The 21,753-nt window shown below is 42.0% G+C and overlaps 1 protein-coding gene across 1 annotated transcript in view; it reads left to right on the plus strand.

Annotated features, from left to right (window-relative positions):
• GATB (glutamyl-tRNA amidotransferase subunit B) overlaps positions 1-21,753 on the plus strand; it is a 97,012-nt gene that overhangs the window by 17,592 nt on the left and 57,667 nt on the right. The window contains exon 3 of the mRNA XM_082728136.1: positions 19,616-19,729. Within this exon, the coding sequence (XP_082584262.1) occupies positions 19,616-19,729 (114 nt within the window). The remainder of the gene's footprint in view (positions 1-19,615; positions 19,730-21,753) is intronic.

A 21,753-nucleotide genomic window follows, 5' to 3' on the forward strand; every position in this document is an offset into this window, starting at 1 on the left:
TTCCCACCAACAGTGCACAAGGGTTCTCTCTTCTTCATACCCTCATCAACACTTGGTATTTCTTGTCTTTTTTCATATTAGGCATTCTGACAGGGGTGAGGTCGTATCTTATGGTTATGATTTACCTTTCCCATAAGATGAGTGATGTGGAGCTTCACTGATGCCTGTTGGTCATCTGTATATCTTTGGAAAAATGTCTATTCCTCTTCCTATTTTTTAATTGGATTGTTTATGGGGTTTTGGTGTTGAGTTGTATGAATTTTTTACATATTTTAGATATTAACTCTTTATCAGATATATCATTTGGAAATCTCCCATTCAATAGCTTACCTTTTCATTTGTTGACAATTATCTTCACAACACAAAAGCTTTTTAGTTTGATATATAGTCTCATGCACTTATTTTTGCTTTTGTTGTCCTTGCCTAAAGAGACAGATCCATATATATATATATATATATATATATATATATATGTGTGTGTGTGTGTGTGTTTATATATACATATATGTATGGTGTGTGTGTGTGTGTGTGTATATATATATATATATATATATGTATAGCTAAGACCAATATGTAGGAATTTACTGTTTATGTTTTCTTTTAAGAGTTCTATGGTTTCGGGCGCCTGGGTGGCTCCGTGGGTTAAGCCGCTGCCTTTGGCTCAGGTCATGATCTCAGGGTCCTGGGATCAAGTCCTGCATCGGGCTCTCTGCTCGGCAGGGAGCCTGCTTCCTTCTCTCTCTCTCTCTGCCTGCCTCTCAGTGTACTTGTAATTTCTCTCTGTCAAATAAATAAATAAAATCTTTAAAAAAAAAAAAAAAGAGTTCTATGGTTTCTGGGGCACCTGTGTGGCTCAGTTGGTCAAGCAGCTGCCTTTGGCTCAGGTCATGATCCCAGGGTCCGGGGATCGAGCCCCCCATCTGACCCCATGCTCAACAGAGTGTCTACTTCTCCCTCTCCCACTGGCTGCTGCTCCCCTACTTATGCTGTCTCTCTCTCTCTCTGTCAAATAAATAATAAATAAAATCTTTAAAAAAAGACTTTTGTGGTTTCAAGCCTTAAATTTAGGTCTTTTAATCCACTTGAGTTTCTTTTTGTATATAGTGTGCAAGTGATACATGAGGTTGTCCTATTTTCCCATCACCATTTATTGTAGAGACTGTCTTTTCCCCCATTGTATATAATTGTCTCCTTTGTCATGGATTAATTGACCGTATAAGCATGGGTTTATTTCTGGACTCTCTATTCTGTTCCAGTAATCTGTTTTTATGCCAGTACTATATTGTTTAGATTACTGCAGTTTTGAAGTTTAGTTTGAAATCTGGGACCATGATACCTCCAGCTTTGTTATTCTTCTCAAGATTGCTTTGGCTATTTGGAGTCCTTTGTGGTTCCATACAAATATTAGGATTATTTGTTCTAGTTGTTTGAAAAATGCTATTGATACTTTGATAGGGATTACATTGAATCTGTAAATTGCTTTACCTGGGTAGTATGGACATTTTAACAATATTATTTTTTAGTCCATGAGTATGGTGTATCTTTCCATTTATTTGTATCATATTCAACATCTTTCATCAGTGTCTTACAGATCTTTCACCTCCTTGGTTACATCCTTTATTCTTAGGGTTGTTTTTTGGTTTTTTTTTTTTAGTTTTTTTTTTTTTATACAATTGTAAATGGGTTAGTTTTCTTATATTCTTTTTCTGGTATTTCAGTATTATAAAAACACAACCAATTTCTCTTATATTAATTTTGTATCCTTCAGCTGAATTTGTTTTCTAATAGTATTTTGAGTCATTAGGGTCTTCTCTGTATAGTGTCCTGTGATCTACAAATAGTGACAGTTTTACTTTTTCCCTACCGATTTGGATGCCTTTTATTTCTTTTCTTGTCCAGTTGCTATGATGAGGACTTTCAGTACTGTGTTGAATAAAAGGGGGCAAGAGTGGGCATTCTTTTTTGTTCCTTATCTTAGAGGAAAAGCTTTTAGCTTTTGATGTTAGCGGTGGGTTTTTTCTATATTATGTTGAAGTACATTCCCTCTACCCATTTCATTGTGAGTTTTTATCATAAATGGATGTTGAATTTTGTCAAATACTTCCTCTGTTTTTGTTGAAATGATCATATGAATTTTGTCCTTCATTTTGTTAATGTGGTCTGTCACGTTTATTGTTGCCATCTTCATATCCTTGGAATAAATCCCATTTCATTGTGTTCTATGACCATTAAATACATCATTGAATTTGGTTTTCTAAGATTTTTTTGAGAATTTTTGAATCCGTGTTCATGAAGGATATTGTCTTAATTTTCTTTTTTTCTTTTTTCTTTTCTCTTCTATGTTTTCTTGGGGGGCGGGGTTTTGGTCTGAAGATTTTTTTTTCTCTTTAATTTCTTCATTGACCCATGGGTTCTTTAATAGCATGTTGTTTAGCCTTCACATGTTTGCATTTTTTTCAGGTTTTTTTTTTTCTTGAAATTGATACCTAGTTTTATACTGTTACTGTTGGAAAAGATGGTTAATATAATTTCAGTCTTCTTAAATTTATTGAGATTTGTTTTGTGGCTTAATGTGATCTATGCTGGAGAATGTTCCACATGCCCTGTTTGTGGATGGAATTTGCCATGTATATCAGGTAAGTCCATCTGACCTATTGTATTGTTTAAGGCCACTATTTCTTCATGGATTTTCTGCCTGGATGATCTATCCATTGACATAAGTGGGTTGTTAAAGTTCCCTACTATTACTGTATTACTGTCAATTGTTCCCTTTATATGGCACTTCTACATTGGGTGCATATATATTTACAATTGCTACATTCTCTTGTTGGATTGAACCACTTATGTAATTCTCTTCTTTGACTTACAGTCTTTTGTTTTCAAGTCTGTTTTTTCTGGTATAAGTATTACCATCCCGACTTTTTTTTTGTTTTCATTTGTATGGACTGTCTTTTTCTATCCCTTCATTTTCAGTCTGTATGTTTCTTCAGTCTGAAGTGAGTCCCTTGCAGGCAACATATAAATGAGTCTTTTTTTTTTTTTTTTAATTCATTCAGTTATACTTTGTCTTTTGGTTGGAGCATTTAGTCCATTTACATTTAAAGTGATTATGGATAGGTATGTACTTATTGCCATTATGTTAATTGTTTTCTTTTTGTTTTTGTGGTTCTCTTTGTTGCTTTCTTCGTATGCTCTCTTCCTTTGTAATGACTTTAGTGTTATGTTTGGGTTTCTTCCTCTTTTTTGTGTGTGTATCTATTATAGGTTTTTGATTTGTGGCTATTATGAGGTTCATATATAACAATCTATGTATTAACAGTCTGTTTTTAGTTGATGGTCACTTAATTCAAACACTACATTTTTTTTGTATCTGTAATAGGTTTTTGATTTGTGGCTATTATGAGGTTCATATATAACAATATATGTATTAGCAGTCTATTTTTAGTTGATGGTCACTTAATTCAAACACATGCTGAAAACACTACTCTCTCTCTGCCATGGCTTGTGCATTTGTCTTTGTACTTTACAATTTTTGTTTTTTTGTATATCCCTTAAGTAATTATTGTAGATATAGTTGATTTTACTACTTTTATCTTTTCACCTTCGTGCCAGCTTTTTATAAGAGATTGATCCACCACCTTTACTGTATGTTTGCTTTTACCACATATTTTGCTTTCTTAGTTTTTTTACTTCCTTTTCTTTTCTTTTCTTTTTTTTTTTCTTCCTTTTCTTTTTGATTTAAAGAACTGCCTGTAAAATTTCTTGTAAGGCTAGCTTAGTGGTCCTGAACTCCTTTAACTTTTTGTTTGTCCGGTAAACTCTTTCATCTCCTTCAATTGTGAATGAAAACCTTGCCAGGTAGAATGTTTCAGATTGTAGGGTATTTTCTTTTATCACTTCCAAAGTATCCTGCCCTTCTCTTATGACCTGCAAAGTTTCTGTGGAAAAGTTAGCTGATAGTTTTATGGGGGCTCCCTTGTACATAATTAGTTGCTTTTCTTTTACTGCTTGTAAGATTCTCTCCTTATTTTTAATTTCTTACATTTTAATTATTATGTGTCTCTTAATTATGAGGACCTTTTTGATGTCATCTTGTTTGGCCTCCTCTGTGCCTCCCCAAGTGAGGGAAGTTTTCAGCTATTATTTCTTTAAATAAGATTTCTGCCCCTTTCTCTCTGTCCTTCTGGGACCTCTATATTGCAGGTGTTAATCCAGCTGGTGTTCTCCTGTAGGTCCCTTAAACAATTCTCATTTTTTTAAATCGTTTTTTTCCTTTTTACTGTTCAGCATGGGTGATTTCTCCTATCCTGTCTCCAGATTGCTGATTTGTCCTATTGCATTCTCTAATCTGCTGTTGGTTCTCTCTCATGTATTTTTCATTTCAATTATTGTATTCTTCAGCTCTGATTGGTTCTTTTATAGATTTTCTTTCTCTTTGTTGCAATTTTTACTGTAGTCATCAGTTCTCCCAAGTTTGGTGAGCATCTTTAAGATCATTACTTGGATTGACTGTCTTCATTTTGTTCAGTTCTTTTTCTGAGGTTTTATCTTGTTTTTTGTTTTTTGTTTTTGTTTTTTTTTTCATTTGGAACATATTTTCTTGTCTCTTCATTTTACCTGGCTCTGTATTTGTTTCTGAGCATTAAGGAGATCAGCTACATCTCCTGGTCTTAAAGGGGTGTTCTAATGTAGAAGGCATCCTGTAGGACCCAGAAGCACAGTCCTCCCCTGGTCACCACAACCAGGATCTCCCGGAGCATCTGCTGTGTGGGCTATGTGCACCTGTCTAATTTAGCTGGGATATGACTACTTTGGACTCATTGGTGGGTGGAGCTGGCCCCCAGCACAGCTGAAATGTCCAGTCAAGGCTACTGCAAGCATGCAAGCATGGGGAAGTCTAGTCCTAGTTATGGCTGGCTGCAAGACCAAACAGTTGTGGGAATGCTGGGGGTCAGAACTGCTCCCCAGCTCAAGAGCCACTTTAGAGGGGCCCTCGTCCTAGCTGAGGCCACTTGCCAGGTGTGGTAGGGAGAGAACTACTTTGTGGAGGCACTGTTCCTAAACGAGGCTACCTTCAGGTGTGGCTGGGTGGGAGCAGTTTTGGAGGGAGGACCAGTCTTGGCTGAGCCACTTGCCAGCTGTGGTAGAGTGGGAGCCGCTTTGGGCATTTTCTGGTCCTGGCAGAGTCTGCCCACAGGGCATGGTAAAGTGGGAGCATTATGGAGGCACACCTGCCGAGGCTGGCAGGTTGGGTGTGGCAAGTCCATGGGGAAACACAGGGGCAGGGTGAACAGTGCTAGCAAGGTAGGTAGAGAGAGTGTCAGAACTAGCCCTGGCCAGCAGTGGGCTAGCTAGGTAGAAGGAGGGCAAGAAAGATGGTGCCTGCCAGTGCTTCTGTTCCTGGAGAAAATTCCTACAGAGTCCGGTCTCTTTCACATGCCCTAAAACTCATCAGTGTTCACATATAACCAGGTACTTTTCTTCCTTCTGCCTCTGTACCCAGTTCCCAAGCAAGTCAGCTTGTGCATAGGCCCTTTAAGAGAAGAGTCTTGGTTTCCCATTCCTCCGGCTCTCTTGGAAGTAAGCCTCACTCATTTTCAAAGCTCCTGGAGTTAAGCCCTCCTGATTCTCGAAGCCAGACATCATGGGGCTCATCTTCCCAGTGCAGTGCCCCAGGGCAGGGGATGTCTGATGTGGATCTTGAACCCCTCACTCCTCAAGATGGATCTTCACACCTGTGATGTTCCTCCTACTTGTGGGTCCCACATTCGGGGGTGGGCATCCCAATAAGATCACATCTCTACCCCTCCAATCATTCTCAGTGTAGCTCTCTGTTTACATCTTTAGCTGTAGAAGAATGTTCTGCTGTCCTTTAGGTTATTCTCAGAGAGGGTTGCTGCGTGTGTAATTGCAGCCTTTGGGGTGTCTGTGGGAGGAGAGGAGTTCAGAATCCTACTCCACCGTCTTGATCATCTACTTACCCATTGCCTTTAAAAGTTCTCATTTTCCCAAAAGAATGTATCCTTGAATCATTCCCTTCATCTTTGTATGGAAATGATGATGTCATCTCATTCCTCTTAAGGATAACAAAAAGCAATATGATAGCATTGAAAGGTTCAGCCAGCTATGGTGGGAGACCCATGAGGAAACTGAGGTTTTGTTTGCCCTCCACCCCGGCCTTGGGGAACCTAAAGAACATCATCCGGCCTTTACTCCAAGTGACTCTCCTAGGCCTGCAAAGCATCTCTCTGACCCAGCTGTGTTTCTCTGCTGCTCTCTGCTTTTTTCCTGTTAAGGGAACATCTCCAGGCAGCATGCTCATCTCCCCCCAGGATTCGTTCCTGAGGAAGAAACCTTCAGTATTATGTTTGGAAAGGGCTTTTCTTCCTTTTCCATGTTCCCTTATGTTGGTTTGTTTTCCCCTCAAAATATGTGCTTGGATGAGAGATTGCACACAGGAGCAGCGAGCCCTTGTCAGAGGAGATAGTGCTATACTTAGAAAGAACACTTAACTGTTTAAAATGAATTTGGTACACTACTGCACCAAAAAGTCTGTCATACTGGAAAGTGAGGTGGGGATGTGTAGAAAATAAAACATAAACACATTACCAAAGATGCCCAGGAGTATGAAAGCTTAGGAGTCTTTTGTTGATATAAATATGGAGTAGTTAAAAAAATTACCTAACAGTGTTCTGTGACACTATTTTCGTCCCTGACATTCAGGCAGCTCATGCAGGCTTTGTTCTAGTGATTTATACTAGAAACCTATAATAAAAATGCAGCCTGAAATCATGCAGCTGGGTACCATTCATTTTTCTTCCATGGACAGTTCCAGAACTTAAAAAATTGCAGCAGACATGTAAAAGCTCTTCCCTCACAGGAAATGCATGCCCAGCCACGGCAGCTCGCCCTCTTGGGTCTCTTCTGCTTTATAGAGTCATTGTTGATGCTGTGCAGGTTTCTAGATTGGTTTTATGAGTGTTAGAGAAGAATTTCCAGGAAGGTATTATGGGGTCACTAAAAATTAGACCACCTTCTCCTTTTGAGTCAGAACCAATTGAGAAATCAACATACAGGTCAGACAGATGGAGGTGAGCATATCCGTTTTATTACCAATAATAGCTTGATTGAAAAATGCAACCTGACATACAGCCAAATTACTTCTAGTACTTTCCACTTACGTTGAACTGGTGCCCCAAAACTGTAGGCCTTTCACTTGTAGGGGAAGAGCCTGTTTGTACCAAAACCTTTTCAGATGTCCACAGGGGCCTAGAATGTATCATCGCTGCATCAATACTGACCAGAAAGGGCTCGTAGAGCTTGGTTCTGATGATTTGTACTGGGGAACTCTCGTAAAAATGGCCCCCCAGAAGGGCCAACCCACAGGTGTGTGGTTTCTCTTTTCAAAGTCACTAGTCAACAAGTCACTCCTCTTTTGGGGATAAGAGAGTATGAAGTAGAGAGCAAAATCCAGCCACATGGTGATATGGACGCAGAAGAATGGAGAATGCCTGCTCCTGCCCTCAAAAGCACAAGACAGTTCTGCTGTGTCTGCTTTATGTCTGCAAATAGATGTGAAATGGTCTTTTTGAATGAGTTTTATGGAATTCCTTCTCCATACCACAAGTAAATACATTTGGCATCTGAGGCCATTGGGATGGGCCTTTCTTACTTGGTCATTTCTGTATGTATTTTCATCTTCATATCAGTATGGTGGGGGAAGGGGGAGGTGGGGAATTGTTGGCTCTTCTGTACACTGCAGCATCTTGGGGCATTTTTCCCCCTTAGCTCTTTTTAAAATCTTGGCAAGGTTTGGAAGTCATTTTGCCATTGGCCTCTCAGAGATGACAAACGTCACCTTGGTGATGTTGGTGTAGTTGGTATAGTCGGGCTGGGCCCCTCTGAAGAGCAGTCTGTTCCTCATGGCACAGGGTTCTTTCTAGCGAGCTTTCATGTTTTCCAGCCTTCCACCACTGGTTGCATCATTGTAATAAGGAGTAGGGCTGCTGGGACTGGGAGAGTAAGTGAGAATCAAAACACATTACCATTCCTAGGTACCTTAAAAGTATTGCATTTCAGATTTTGATGCATGAATCTTTCACAAGTGTAAAAGCAAGAAGCATGGTCAATCCATCAGGGGTCTTTGTCATGCTCTGCAGCTTTCTTAGGAGATGCAGACAGGCAATAATATGTGATTGTCAATAGTGTCTTGAATTTTCAGTGATGTTTGCCAACTCATAGGCCACCCCAGTGAGCAAGGTCAGCAGCGCCAACCCCAGCTGACAGAAGTAGAAATCGAGGCCCTTTCTGATTAGCTTAAGGACACAGGGAGGTCAGGAGCCCAGTTAAAAATAGAAAGAAGAGTTGCCTTGTTCCCATTCTTAGCATAAAGCACCAGACTTCATTCCCTTCTGCAATATTTGCTAATTGTTCATTTCCAACAAAACATAACAGAGACTTTTTCCTTTATAGCTGGTTGTAAACATTTAAGATGCCTGTACTCACTCATAACCTGTGCTCACTTATCCTGGTCAGGAAGCTATCTTATTTACCTTCTTTCTTTTTCTCTTCCATGTTGACGATATGAAGACAGAGAAGTTAATGTATATGAAAGCACTTTATAAACTCTCTGAGCAGCAAGTAAATGTTTTTTGGTATGCTTAGAACACGGTTAGAACACTCATATTCTTTTTTTTTTTTTTTTTTTTTTAATTTGATAGAGATCACAAGTAGGCAGAGGGGCAGGCTGAGAGAGAGGAGCAAGCAGCCTCCCCGCTGAGCAGAGAGCCTGATGCGGGGCTCGATCCCAGGACCCTGAGATCATGACTGAGCCAAAGGCAGAGGCTTAACTCACTGAGCCACTCAGGTGCCCCCCCCTTTTTTTAAAGAGAACACTCATATTCTTAACTTTGTATGGTTCAAGTAGAAATACTTCCATTCCCTAGTGGCCAGTAGAGTTGAGCAAGGGATGAGGGTGGCAGACACTTGTGTAACACTCACTGAAATAACTCAGGGTGGCACACGTTATGACAGCATGAATTTAATTAACTTGAATTTAATTTAGATGAAGTTCTTGATCATAGATGTCTTCCAGAGACGCACGAACTGGGAAATGTCATGCCCGGTGACATTGTGAAGCAACAGTACAGAAGCACCAACAGAAAGTAAGATGCCCGTACAGGTTTGGGGGAAGCCAAAAAGTATTTTCAACCAGAAAATATATAGTTGGGGAAAATCATTTTCCTCCCAGGTAAAAGAACAAGTTGTCTTTTCATATTCTAGAGTACATATGTGTGGCCCATATGCAGCATTTTTATGCTTATAGGTAGATAATAGAGAATTCCCTGTTAACAGATTGCTCACATTCCTAGAGGGCTGCTCCGAACTGCAGCACCCACACAGGGCCCTAATATGTCCCACTTGACTATGGCACAGGCAAGTTTTAGGGAGATACAGTATCTAGAGTGTTTTCTCTTTTACAGCTGATTTTCAGCCCTGGTGAATGCAAATTTGTGGTGCACACGTACGGCTTATGAGTCAGCATCAGTTTAAATAGCTCCTGCCTCCTCCAGGCTCTCTCTCCCCCTTCTGGCTTGTAGCATCTCACCATCCTCTCAGGCAGGAGAATTATCCACTCCTTTCTCCGGCCCCCACACTTTTTATTTTGAAGAAATCCAAACTTATGAAAAAGTTGAAAAAATAATACAGTGAACATCCGTCCTGCACCTAGACGGTTTCTTCTTTCGGATGAGTCATTTGAGAGTAGGTTGCAGACACCATGGCCCTCCACCCCCAGATATCTCCGCATCTATCTCTGGGGAACAAAAACGTTCTTTCTGGGATCGCTGCAAAATGATGGCGGTAAGGACAGCTGATACCATACAGCACGGACATCTCAGCCGCGGTTCCTATTCGTGTTCCCACGGTAGTCTCAGGAGTGTCTTTTGTTTTCTTCGCCCCCATCCAGGACCCATTCAGAGATCACATGGTGCGTCCAGTTGTCACGTCTCTTTAGCCTCATTTTCTTCATTTTTCCTTCTCCTTTTTCTAACCCCTTCCATCCCTCTGCCCCTTCTTTTAAAAGTCCAGGCCAGTTCTTTTATTATCTCCTCCTGAAGCAAACATAATTAAGGAAGTAGAGTGTTCTGCCCAATGAGAGTGTAGCTTTTTTTCCTTGTCTTTTATCTTTTCACCTCATGATTTCATGGCTTACCATGAAACCTCTAAAGAGGTGTATTCATTCCTGTTGGATGTAGCCAATGAAAGATATTTTTTTCTTCCTAAAACTCTACGTCCTGAGAGACTCTTCCAAAGGCTCACTCCTCAGGACATGCGTGGGACTGATGAACATAGCAGGTGTATGTGTCTCTAAGGACTTTGCTTTTGATATCCACAGGCCTTGTTTCACCGAACTCCCCATGCGTACCACTCAGTGGTGAACACCCAGCTAGCATTTCTTAGAGTTCAGTTGGTTAGGCCAGTTGTTTGATTTCTCAGCAAGTCAGATCTTTCAACATAGTACTAATCTTTCATACAAAAATGAAAGTAGATCTCATTCTGAATCATTAGAGCTTTCCACTCATGAAATTAATATTTCTCACTGCTATCACTGATGCCTCTTTTTTTTTCTCTCTCTCTCTAAGATTTTATTTATTTATTTGACAGAGAGAGACACACACAGGAGAGGGAACACAAGCAGGAGAGGGAGAAGCAGGCTTCCCACTGAGCAGGGAGCCTGATGTGGGGCTCCATCCCAGGACCCTGGGACCATGACCTGAGCCGAAGGCAGATGCTTAACGACTGAGGCACCCAGATGCCCCTGTTACTGATTACTCTTGATGTTTCAGTAATATGAAATAGTTTGTCATTCCATTGAATTTCTCCAGGTATGGAGTCTTGTGAGTAAATTTTAGGATAGATTAGAAAAGACTCCGCAGTTTCTTTTTTTTTTTTTTAAGATTTTATTTATTTATCAGAGGGAGAGAGCACAGGCAGACAGAATAGCAGGCAGAGGGAGAAGCAGGCTCCCCGCTGAGCAAGGAGCCCGATGTGGGACTCGATCCCAGGACACTGGGATCATGACCCGAGCCGAAGGCAGCTGCTTAACCAACTGAGCCACCCAGGCGTCCCAACTCCGCAGTTTCTATATGAGGGCAATCTAAAATGAAGGGGTTTGTATGTTTTAGCTTTTTTGATACCAGTATATTTTTCTTAAAAGTTGTAAACAGGAGGGGCACCTGGGTGGTTTAGTTGGTTAAGTGTCTGCCTTAGTCTCAGGTCTTGATCCCAGGGTCCTGGGCTCAAGTGTTGGGCTCTCTGCTCAGTGGGGAGTCTGCTTCTCCCTCTCCCTCTGCCTGCCGCTCCCCCTACTGTGCGCCCTCTCTCTCTCTCTGTCAAATAAATAAAATATTTTTTAAAAAGTTATAAACAAGAGAAAGACAAATTTTTGATTAAAAGTGGGTGTGGGAGGAAGAGCTTTCTTAGTTAAAGATCATGGCCCTATATCAAAGTTTTATTGGAAAAGAACAATGATTTTTTTTTTTTAAACATGATTCTTATATCTGCTTCATGCCTTCATATGTCTCTTCTCCATGGACTGTCTTTGCGTTCCAGATGTAACTACTGTCTTGAAGACAGGAAGCCATAGATGTGTAGTGGACATCAGTGAGATGAGGCTAAAAATTGACTCATTTAATTGATTTATAAGCATTCAGCGTGTTAGAAAGTAGTTCCTTTCATTTGAGAATAGAAGCTTTTCCCAGCCACAGGCAAGTATACAATGTTACCCAGGAAAATTTTGCTTTCCCATAAAACAGAAAATGAAGTAATAGAAGCTTCCTGAGGCATTGAGAAATATGGTCTCCATTGCACTGGAGATAACACACTAATTGTCACAAAAGGTGTTGGTTATCATTTAAGGGGGAAATGTTATGTTGACATAATACATAATTTCAGCATCTGTTGTGCCTTGCTTTGGATTGTATTTCTAGACTAATGGCTAAACAGTGGAGCTGTTTAGACTTTTCTCATTAGAGTTCCTTGCCTCCTAGAAAATCTTGCATATAAAAGATTCAGTTGAGATGGGCATTTTGCATTTAATACTTCCGTTCTGAAACTAGTATTTTCTAAATGTCTTCCATGTGTTAAGTAATTTTATTTAATTCATAGAACAATCCTGCTGTATTACTATTCCCCTAACAAAGAAGGGAATTGAGAGAGGTTAGCTCATTTGTGCAAGGTTACACAGCTAGTAATAGTAGAGATTAGTTTCAGGTCTTTCTTAGTTTTCTCCTGGTTTGTCAATTAGTACAAGTCTTCTCATAGATCAATTTGATTGTAATGAGTAATGCCAAATGAATGACTGTTGGAAATGCTGTGGGAAACAGAGACCAGTTCATGTCACACCCAATCTTGCTTTTTACTGGCTGCCCTTAAGCCTTCTTGTCTATCTGACTTGGCGAAGTGGCCAAGCATAAGACTCCACAGATGAACACTATAGTAGCCAGGTCATTGGCCTCCAACCCCACAGTGAAGTCCAAGCAAACCAGGCTGCGTCATGTGGAAACTTTTTAACTAGACTAGAGGCAGGCCTAGAGTTGCCAAGGCTCTTTCTTTTTTTGTTACAACCCAGCGGTTAAGATCACATCTTAGTGTGCCAGTGGTCTGTGGAAAAGCAAGAAAGACTGCTTCAGTTCTAAAGACCCCGCTGGTGTGGGCTAGCCTTAGCTGTGGGTGACTGTGGGCACCAGCCCTAGCCACCTGACCTTGCCAGGTTGGCAAGAGGCAAGAGGAGTATGGAATCTCAACAAGGAGAGTGGGCCTTCTGACACTTTGGATCAACACTTTGCCTTTGATCTTGACCAGTTGTAGGGAGCGGCATTGGTACAAGAAACTAAAGAGGAGTCTTAGAGCTGAAAAACAGTCAAAACTGCCAAATCATACCCTCCTCTTAAACAAGAATTGTTTCCTGTGAAGTGGCTATTTGAGAATGGGAGCTGTCTTCCCCTTTGGGAAAGAGGGATTTAAACAAAAGAGAAAATATAGCATTCACTTTCTCCTTTTCCCTAGGCAGTGTCCATGTTTAGGCGTAAAGGTCATATATTTACATGGGTATATAGCTATAAATATTTAATATCTTCATAAAGCTAGTAACTTTTTGTGGTAAAATTTCACTTTAAAAAAATTATCTTACCTACCTGACCAGTTTTCACAAGTTTAATTTTCATAACTCAAGAGTGTTTGTATTTGTTTTGGGTGATGATAAAAGGGCCCAGTGGTGAGAAGGGATGTGGAGTGGGGAAATGGGCAACGATTTTCTCTACGATAACAAAAATTTATCTATGTAGTAACTTTTTCCTTGAATGTGAATTAGAGGGGAGTTCATGCTTTGTGATAAATTTATGGTGAGCAGTAAGATAAAGGCCCATTTTACTGCCTTATTTTTCTTAATAAATCTTAATTACTTTCTCTCCATAAATTAAAGCATTTACCATGCTGTATCTTAACCATCAGATTGGTCTTATATATTATTAATTTCACAGAATAATTGCCATTTGGGCTTTTTGTAAAACATCACTTTGTGATCTTTGCTTTAATGCTCCAAAAGAATTGCTAACTGGATTTTTAGTGAGTACACGAGTCTAGTCATGTTACCTCAATTTTTAAAGGAGGTACTGATAGCTATTGGACTGACATGGGGGATCATAGCACCGTGGGCTCACCAGTTAGGAAGGGGAGAGAAATGTTATGAATAGTAGACTGTTTTGAAAGATAGTTTTATTTCTTTGAAGTACATCACAAAAATATTTCCTGGTATAGGTCCCAGAGGCTGACTTTAGTGAGTGGATTTATTTATAATTAGTAGAATTCCAGGGAATTCTAAGGAATATTATATTGACTTCATTAGATTATGGAATCTTCTTCATTCTGTTGACTTGCTTAGCAAATCCTTTCCTAATGGTCCATGTAGACTTGGAGTTCATTCCAACCCAAGTTGAGTTATCACAAATGTCTCTTAGAAGATAGTAGCATTTCATAATTTTTGGCTCCCAGTATATGAAAAAGGAGTTCACAGAATTTTCAGTTTTATGTTGATTGGACTTGAGAGTGGCATGATTTTATTCATTAGCTATTATCAAAAGAAAAAGTCACAGAAGTGACTATACAAATGCATGTCTTTGCTGTGCAGTTGTGGCCTGCCTATCCCCCATATCACACTTCATCGTTCCTCTGCTCTGCTGAGTATCAGAGGGGTGCACGCTACCCCCGTGTGCTTCTGTTCCTGGTGTCCCTGGCCAGCTGGCTCCCAGCTGGTTAGGCCCATGGGAGGCTCTGGTGAGAGACCAGAGATGAGAGGAAAGAAGCTATAAAATATTTCTCTCTTCCTCTCTGGCAACCCCTCTTGCCGTGGCTGGGTTTTGTCCCTGATTGCAGCTCCCGGATCGCTGTGTTTCCAGGGTCCTCTGGGTGCCCCATGCCCTGGCTCCATTGCTTCTCTCCACCCCCATCCCTCCAGCAAGGAGTAGCAGCAGCCTCCTGCTATTGAGAATCTCTTAAATTGCCTTACTGTGCCCTCTGTGACATCTCAACTCTTCTGTCATTTGGGTAATAAAGTCTCTGTATCAAATTTATTCTGTTTTACATTCTAAGAGTGGTTTCTTTTTCCAGACCACACATATTTTGTAAAACAATTTTGCTTTTATTTCATAGCTTGTAGTCTTTTGGATGTTGATAAAGGGAATGTTAAATTATTCATTACCTCTGTTAATGTTTAATCAGCTTGGTATTGCATTTAGGTGGTGGGGCAGAGGGGAATAAGATAAAATAACTTGACTGCCCTCAGGGAGCTCAGTTGGCTTGGGGAGACATGCTCTACTGGAGAAGAAGGAATACCTAGACCACACTAATGGTGGGACATCCAGGTCTTGCCAGGGGCTAAGGTCTTACTCAAGTGGATGAGAAGAAAAGGCATTACCAGCAGAAGCAGCAGTTTGTACAGAAGAAGCATGTCAGATGCAAGTTTGCATGAGGGTCTCTGGGGTCAGGCACAGTGGAAAAAGAGGAGGCTAGAAAGGTAGTCGGGGGCTAACTGATGAAGGACATAGAAGATTCCAGCAAACAATTGGACTTTATCCTCTCAGTTACGAGGAGTAGTGAAGAAGGATTTTAAGTAGGGGCATCGCGTGGACAGTTTACCCTTTAGAAAGGTCACTCTTAAATGGGCATGAAGGAGATCCTAGAGGACTAGAATGGAGGGAGAGAAACTTGGCCAGGTGGTCAGTGCAGAAGTCTTAGCTGGAGGGAAGGGTATATGTAAAGAGACCTGAATTAAACCAGAGGATTGAGAGGAAGTGGGGAAAGTCAAGATATACTAGGAAAGTAAAATGTGTGTAGCCTGGTGCTTTTTTGGAGGGGGGTGGGAATGTGGTGGAAGTTGTCATAAATGATGGTCCATTGTACTCAGAAATTAGGAAATGCTTGCTTGGTTAGGCTAAGTAACTTCTAGAGAAGTCTTAAGAAGACTTAAGAAGACTTTCTCAAATTGGGTCAGTGTGTCCTTGGAGGTCTGATGCACATTTCTTCTACTTCTACTTTTCTTATCTTCTAATTAAAATAGAGGAGCCTTTTTGCTTATTTGAGAAATCATTTCATGGGTAGTTCTTACATCTAAGACTTTTGGAAGTTTGTGTTAATACAACATCCCCTGCTAATGGAGAAAACCTGTCAGTCCACCTAGTATCCAAAGTTCCACATGCCAGAGATGGTATTATTTTACAAATTGAGAACACAGTTGCCTGTTCTCTAGAAGCTCAACATCTGAAAACAAACCTATAGACACCATGGAGAAGGTGTTAAAAATAGTATCTGCCTTACATTATCTGCAATGGAATTTGGTCTGAGTTGCTGTTCCGGAATTCTGGCCAGATATAGCTGTGTTGCTAGCTATCAGTAACATGCTTTATTCTTTGAAGATGTAAGGTAGAGTGTAGTCATTGAGAGCCTGAATTCCAGGGGTCTGACTTCCTGTCTCTGCCATTTATTTTATGGTCACCTTGGCTAAATGACTTAATCTCTGTGATTCCCTTCATTATCTGTAAGATGAGGATTGTAGTAGTGTCTGCCCTAGGATTACTGCGAGGGTTAAATGGCAAATGTATGTGTTGTGCATAGCACATCTCCTTTGCAATAAATACTTGCTGAGGATCATTCCTGAAGGCAGTGTGAAGCCTCCTTTAAGAGTGAAGACTCCATTGAGAAAGGTGTGCTATGGGAGTTCCAGGGATCATGGCTTTCCTTCTGCATGAAAGCTCTTGTGGCTAACCCCGAGATCCTTTGTAGTCCCTTTATGTTAATTACAAAGAAAATTCTGGAACACACTTTCTTTGAGACAGATTAAGTCTTTGAATCTTCAAGTTGACCTCTTTGATTTCATCATACATGATTGGTTTTGCTTCAGGAAACTTCCAGAAACAAGTGTGAAGGCCACAGGTGGCAAGTAATACCTTTGAGGAGATTGAGACATCACTGTCTCTCTGAAACCTTGCCTTGATATCCATCACCTCCACCCTCATTTGAATCTAACACACATGAATTGAGCACCACTACTTTTCAGTTCTGTTTATGCTCTAGGGATATGGAAGGATGAGCAGACAGTTTCCATCCTCATGAAAATTAGTCTAATGGGAATATATGTAAATAAATTCAGTCCAGAGTAATCCTAGCACAAATGGAAGTGTGTAGAAGATTAGAGGGGTACATAGAAAGAAGAATAAGGAAAGTTTCACAGGTTTGGTGACATCTCGGTAGATTTTGAATGGAATGAGAAGAGGGAGAGTCCACAGGTCAACATGATTTGTATAGGAGATAGACCATATGTGTTTGGGGGAAGGATTGTTAATATGAGATAAAATTGAAGATGGAGGTGGGAAGTGGATCATGTAAAAGCTTGGCCTTTGTCATGTGAGTGAGTATTGGGAGCCATTGATTGATTTTAAGCAACAGAATGCTGTAAGATTTGCATTTTTAGCAAAGTCTTCCTAGTATAGAAGGCAAACTTGAGAGGGAGCTAGATGTTGACAGGTTCATGTCTCCACTGCAGATTCATTGGTGGCAGTGACAGAGTCCCATTTACCTCTGTATCCCTAAAATATGGTACTTTATAGATACTTCAGAAGTTTTTCAGAATAGACAGCCCAAGTTGAATTTTCTAGTTCTACATCCTGTCCTCCGAACATGCTGACCTGGACCTCCATCTGTCATAAGCAGCTTGACTAAGATCATAATAAATTCTTTTTTCTTGGCATTCTTTTAACTGGCACTCTCTGTTTACTAGCCCCTCTGTGCGACTGTAGTGTGGTGATGATTGATGCTTATAATTCTGACCCTGAAGTACTTCAAGTCTTCTAAATCATCAAAAAAAGATTAAAGTATATTCAGTATTGCTCTAATGTTTATGTGTTTTCCTGCCTTCTTATTCTTTGGAAATTGATGGTTTCTCAAGTGCCGGTGTCCTCCTGTGCATGCAGGCACAGTGGGAGTCTGGGATCGCTCACCACCCCTCACTCCCTCGCAGAGCCAGCACAGGGAGTTTGTTAGCAACCTGTGTGCAGAAATTTGCAAACAAAACAAACCTGAGTTCTCTTCACACCTAGGAGAGGAGGAAGCAGGTTGGGCCCCCTGAGCGACAGACCGGACAGAGATGAGTGAGTCAATGGTGGCTGGAAAATCAGTGGGAGTGATAAAGCCAGACCTGGTACAGATGAGTCAGACAGGCAGTTTACAGCAAGCCCAAGCCTTGGCAGAGCCCAGGAGGAGCAGGGCCCCAGGCTGGGACTCTGGTTCCGTGTTCTTGTGGGCCTTGACCTGAATCGGCAGGCTGGGAGCTGGCAGCGTTTTCTGCCAGCTAGCTTTGTTTGTATTGTGGTAACAACTGCTTGGTAAAACACCAAACATTAGCAAGTGAAAACATCAATAATTAGAGCATCCTATTCCCCCCCCCACACACACACACATACATTTCTTCGCGAGAACCATTATTACTGTAGAGCTGACAATACTACTTGGCGCAGAATAAAGAGGTCCAGATAGCAGCTATGAGAAGGCTCCATTTTATAGTCGGATTTCTGAAGAGAAGGCATGTGATGATGTTACCAGGAGGGAGATTTGCTTTTTGGGGTGTCTTCGGGGGGTTGTATATTGCAGTAAGTAGACATGCCTCCTACATTTTGTTGTATGGATTTGTTTTCAAAGTCTGTGTTTGATCAGCAAGCTGTGCTTGTGTTGGAGGGGGGTGGCGCACTCATTATTCCAGCTTGAAGGGCTGGTCCCTAAGCCACTGGGATTCTGTTTATCACCCACTAGGCAAGGACATGTGTGTGTTTTGGAGTTAACTTGACTATTGCCATCTCTGTGATTGGGACGAGTCTCTTGGTATCTCTGGGTCTTAGGTTTTTCTTTTCCTGAAATTTCGAGACCATACAAATTCCTTCCCTACAGGGTTGCTGTGAGGCTGGAATAAAATGGTGGCTGTGGAAAGCCCTACACAAATAAAATTATACCAAATACACTAAAGAATGTTACAAATATTCTCATAAAGAATAGAAGTGTGTTTCATTAACAAGCAGAGTGGGGAGAATGCGCTAATTCTTTCTTTCTTACTATGGAGTAATGTTCTGGCTGTTACTTTCTGCGCTCCTCAAGGTAGATACTAAATGCTTACTTCAGAGGTGAGCAAACTGAGCCTTCTGTTCATACAGCCATACTTATACATAGGAGAACCCGTCTGACTCCAGAACTTTGAATGCTTTCTCCTTATCTCCAGTTGTCAGCTTTATTCTAGACCCCACATCCCTACCCCCAAAGTTCTTAAAAGCTGTTCACCTCCTTTTGGATTGGGAAGTTTGCTAGTCATTTCTTGGTCATTCACTCCTGAAAGTGGGGGAGGGTGGGACCCAGAAAGAACCTTTGGGCTCCCGGAGCCCCTGGAGAGACCAGTGGTACAGGAAGAGTCAGGGTACAGTGCACACTCGGTGTACACCTCTCGAGTTCTCCAGGCCTGGACTGAAAGCAAGGGGGCGGGCGGGCCATATTTCCCAGCCCTTTAGGAAATAGCGTTTTGTTTTTTTTTTCCCAGAATTTCCAGAAGTTCATTCTTTCTCTGCTGAAGTGTTTTCCACCCTCACTGAGGTGGCTCCATGAGCTGCCTCTTGGACCCTCCTCTTAGGAACCCGTGCTGCCTCTGTATTCTGACCAGCTCCTTGTTCTGCAAACGGGGAATGAGATTAAGTGGATTCCCCGTACTCACCACTCTGCTGAGCTTTGCCGGGCCCCTCCCTGTTCACTTTGATGCCCGGTACCGGGGAAAAGGATCTCCGATGTGGCAGTTCATTAAATACCCTGCAGGACCCTCCACTGCATGCATTTTCCTTTCTTATATAAAGTTTTCCCACTTCCAGACAGACAAGACTCTGCTTGTGAACTGGAGCTGCCCACACAAGAGAACCAGAGATAATGCCTGTCGAAGGGCCAAACTGAATATTCAGGGAGGATGTCAGTGTGTGGGAGAAGCATTTGTTCGGCCTGGATCTGAGACGAGCCGTGTGTCGTGCTTCCATAGGTTCTCAACAGGAGGTGCGTAGAAGCGGCCGTGATGACAGGCCTGGCACTGAACTGCTGCATCAACAAGAAGTCCTTGTTTGACAGGAAGCACTACTTCTATGCAGACCTCCCTGTAAGTATGCTTGGCGGTCCGCCCTCTGTACGTTCTCAGAGCTTGGGGTGGGGGGAAGGGGGGGGCTTGACGTGAGGGAGGGGGGTTGTGGCTCTCGTGTTTGTAGTCGGAGCTCTGTCCGAGTCAGCGGGAGGTTCTGCCTAGCCCTGATGAAGGCAGGTGCCCCCTGATGTTTACTAGATTGGATGCAGTTGTCCTGATTGCTGACTCCTTGCTTAGCCTCATGCTTCTGCTGGCTCCCTCATAATTGAACAGGGAGTAGAAGCCCATGTTCTCAGGCTCGGCCTGGCTGTGGTGTTCGGTGCTAATTGCCTGTGAGGTCAAGTCCAGCTCCAAGGCTGATGCAACAGTAAATGCAGCTCCATAGAGAGTGGTGGCTCCCCTCTTCTAAGTTGAAGTTGCCAATAATAGGACTGCCCCCTCTAGGGACATTTCTGTCATCTCACAAGGAGCAAGTAAGTGGACAATAAGAAGCAGAAACATGAACCAGAAGCCTCGACTAACAACAGTAATTGGCTGTAAATTGGCAGTAAATGCAATACTAACCTGTTTTTTGCCTTCAAATTATAAAGTTTCTCCTTTAGGAAAGTCCAGGATGAACTAAAGCCAGGCTTTCATAATGTTGAACTGAACCAAGACTGTAATGGCGAGTGGGTTTTCCCAAAATAATACTTCATTTGATCTTAGCCTCTGATAGTAAGCACACCCTTTCTTCAGATCTAGGAGAATGATAGTGGTGATACCGCTTCACCTTATTCTCCCTGAACGGAGGCTGAGGGTGATCTGGTGGTCTTCAGTGGGTGAGGACAGAAGTGGAATTAAATTTAAAAATGCAACCGAATGTTATTTCTCCAATTGCTTGCTGCTGCTTTTTCCCCTGGCTGCCAGCCTTTAGCAAATTCTGTTGCTTGGTAGGATGAAGGAAATGAAGCTGCGTTTTTTCCGGCCTTTAAGAGTGATAATTCGTTTGGTGAAGGTGGGAGACAGCATTCTGCAACTAAAATGAGATGTTTTCATTCTCAGTGGCTTTCTGGTCTCTCTGGCCCAGGTGGCTCAGATAACCAGAGTAAGTGTTGCCGAATCTTAACGTGGAACACACTTAAACTAAAAAAAGTATTTGTTGTTTATCTGAATAAAAAGTTCATTCAAATTTGGACAGGACTGAGCATCCTGAATTTCATTCAGCAACCCGATTCAGAGTTCAGTTTTTACAGACTGAGACTTGCTCTTTCAGTACAGAGAATGAGTTGGTCTAACGCAGTGGTTCTCAAAGTGTGGCCCACACGCCCCTCAGATTGGCATCTCCTGGGAACCGGTTAGAAATGAAAGTCTCAGGTGCTGCCCCAGACCTGCAGAATCAGAAACTCTTCAGGTGCAGCCCCGCAGATGATTCCCATGCAGGGAAAGTTTGAAAAATGCTGGCCTGGTGGCTAAAAGCACAGACTCTGGAGCCTGACCATCCATGTTCAGATCCTGGCATGGATACCTACTAGTCCTGTCGCCCTTAACCCCTTCCGTGCCACTCATCTCCCTCCTAGGGTTGCCATGCCATGAAGACTAAACGATGTGAAGAACTCAGCACAGTAACTGGGACTCCACGGGCACTGCCTCTGAGTCCTCCAGTTCTCCGTATTGCCTTCCCATCTCTTTACGGGGTGTGGACGCGTGTGGGCCTTCGAAAGTCATTATTCCTCTACTCCAAAGACGTGAGGGAGCCCTGGCCACATCCGTCAGTACTTTCGCAGTTCGAGTTTTCTGTTAGCGGAGTGTGAGTGTCAGAGCACTTCCTAGCCAGGGAAACGGGGGAAGCTGTCAGGTCGGGAGGGCAGCTGGCGTGACTGGTTCACTTAAAGAGCAGAAACAAAACAGGCTTCACCGCGCTAGCAACTGCTGTCTGCCATGCTGAGAGTAGACTGCGGAATGCTTAGCCAGCACTTCCTAATAAGGAGGGTCTGTCAAGAGCCCAGTAATCAGATGCAGGGTTTAGGCTAATGAGCTAAGTGGAAACAATAAATTCTTCTCTT

Source organism: Mustela nivalis, assembly GCF_964662115.1.
Source record: "Mustela nivalis genome assembly, chromosome: 4".
In the NCBI taxonomy this organism is placed as follows: domain Eukaryota; kingdom Metazoa; phylum Chordata; class Mammalia; order Carnivora; family Mustelidae; genus Mustela; species Mustela nivalis.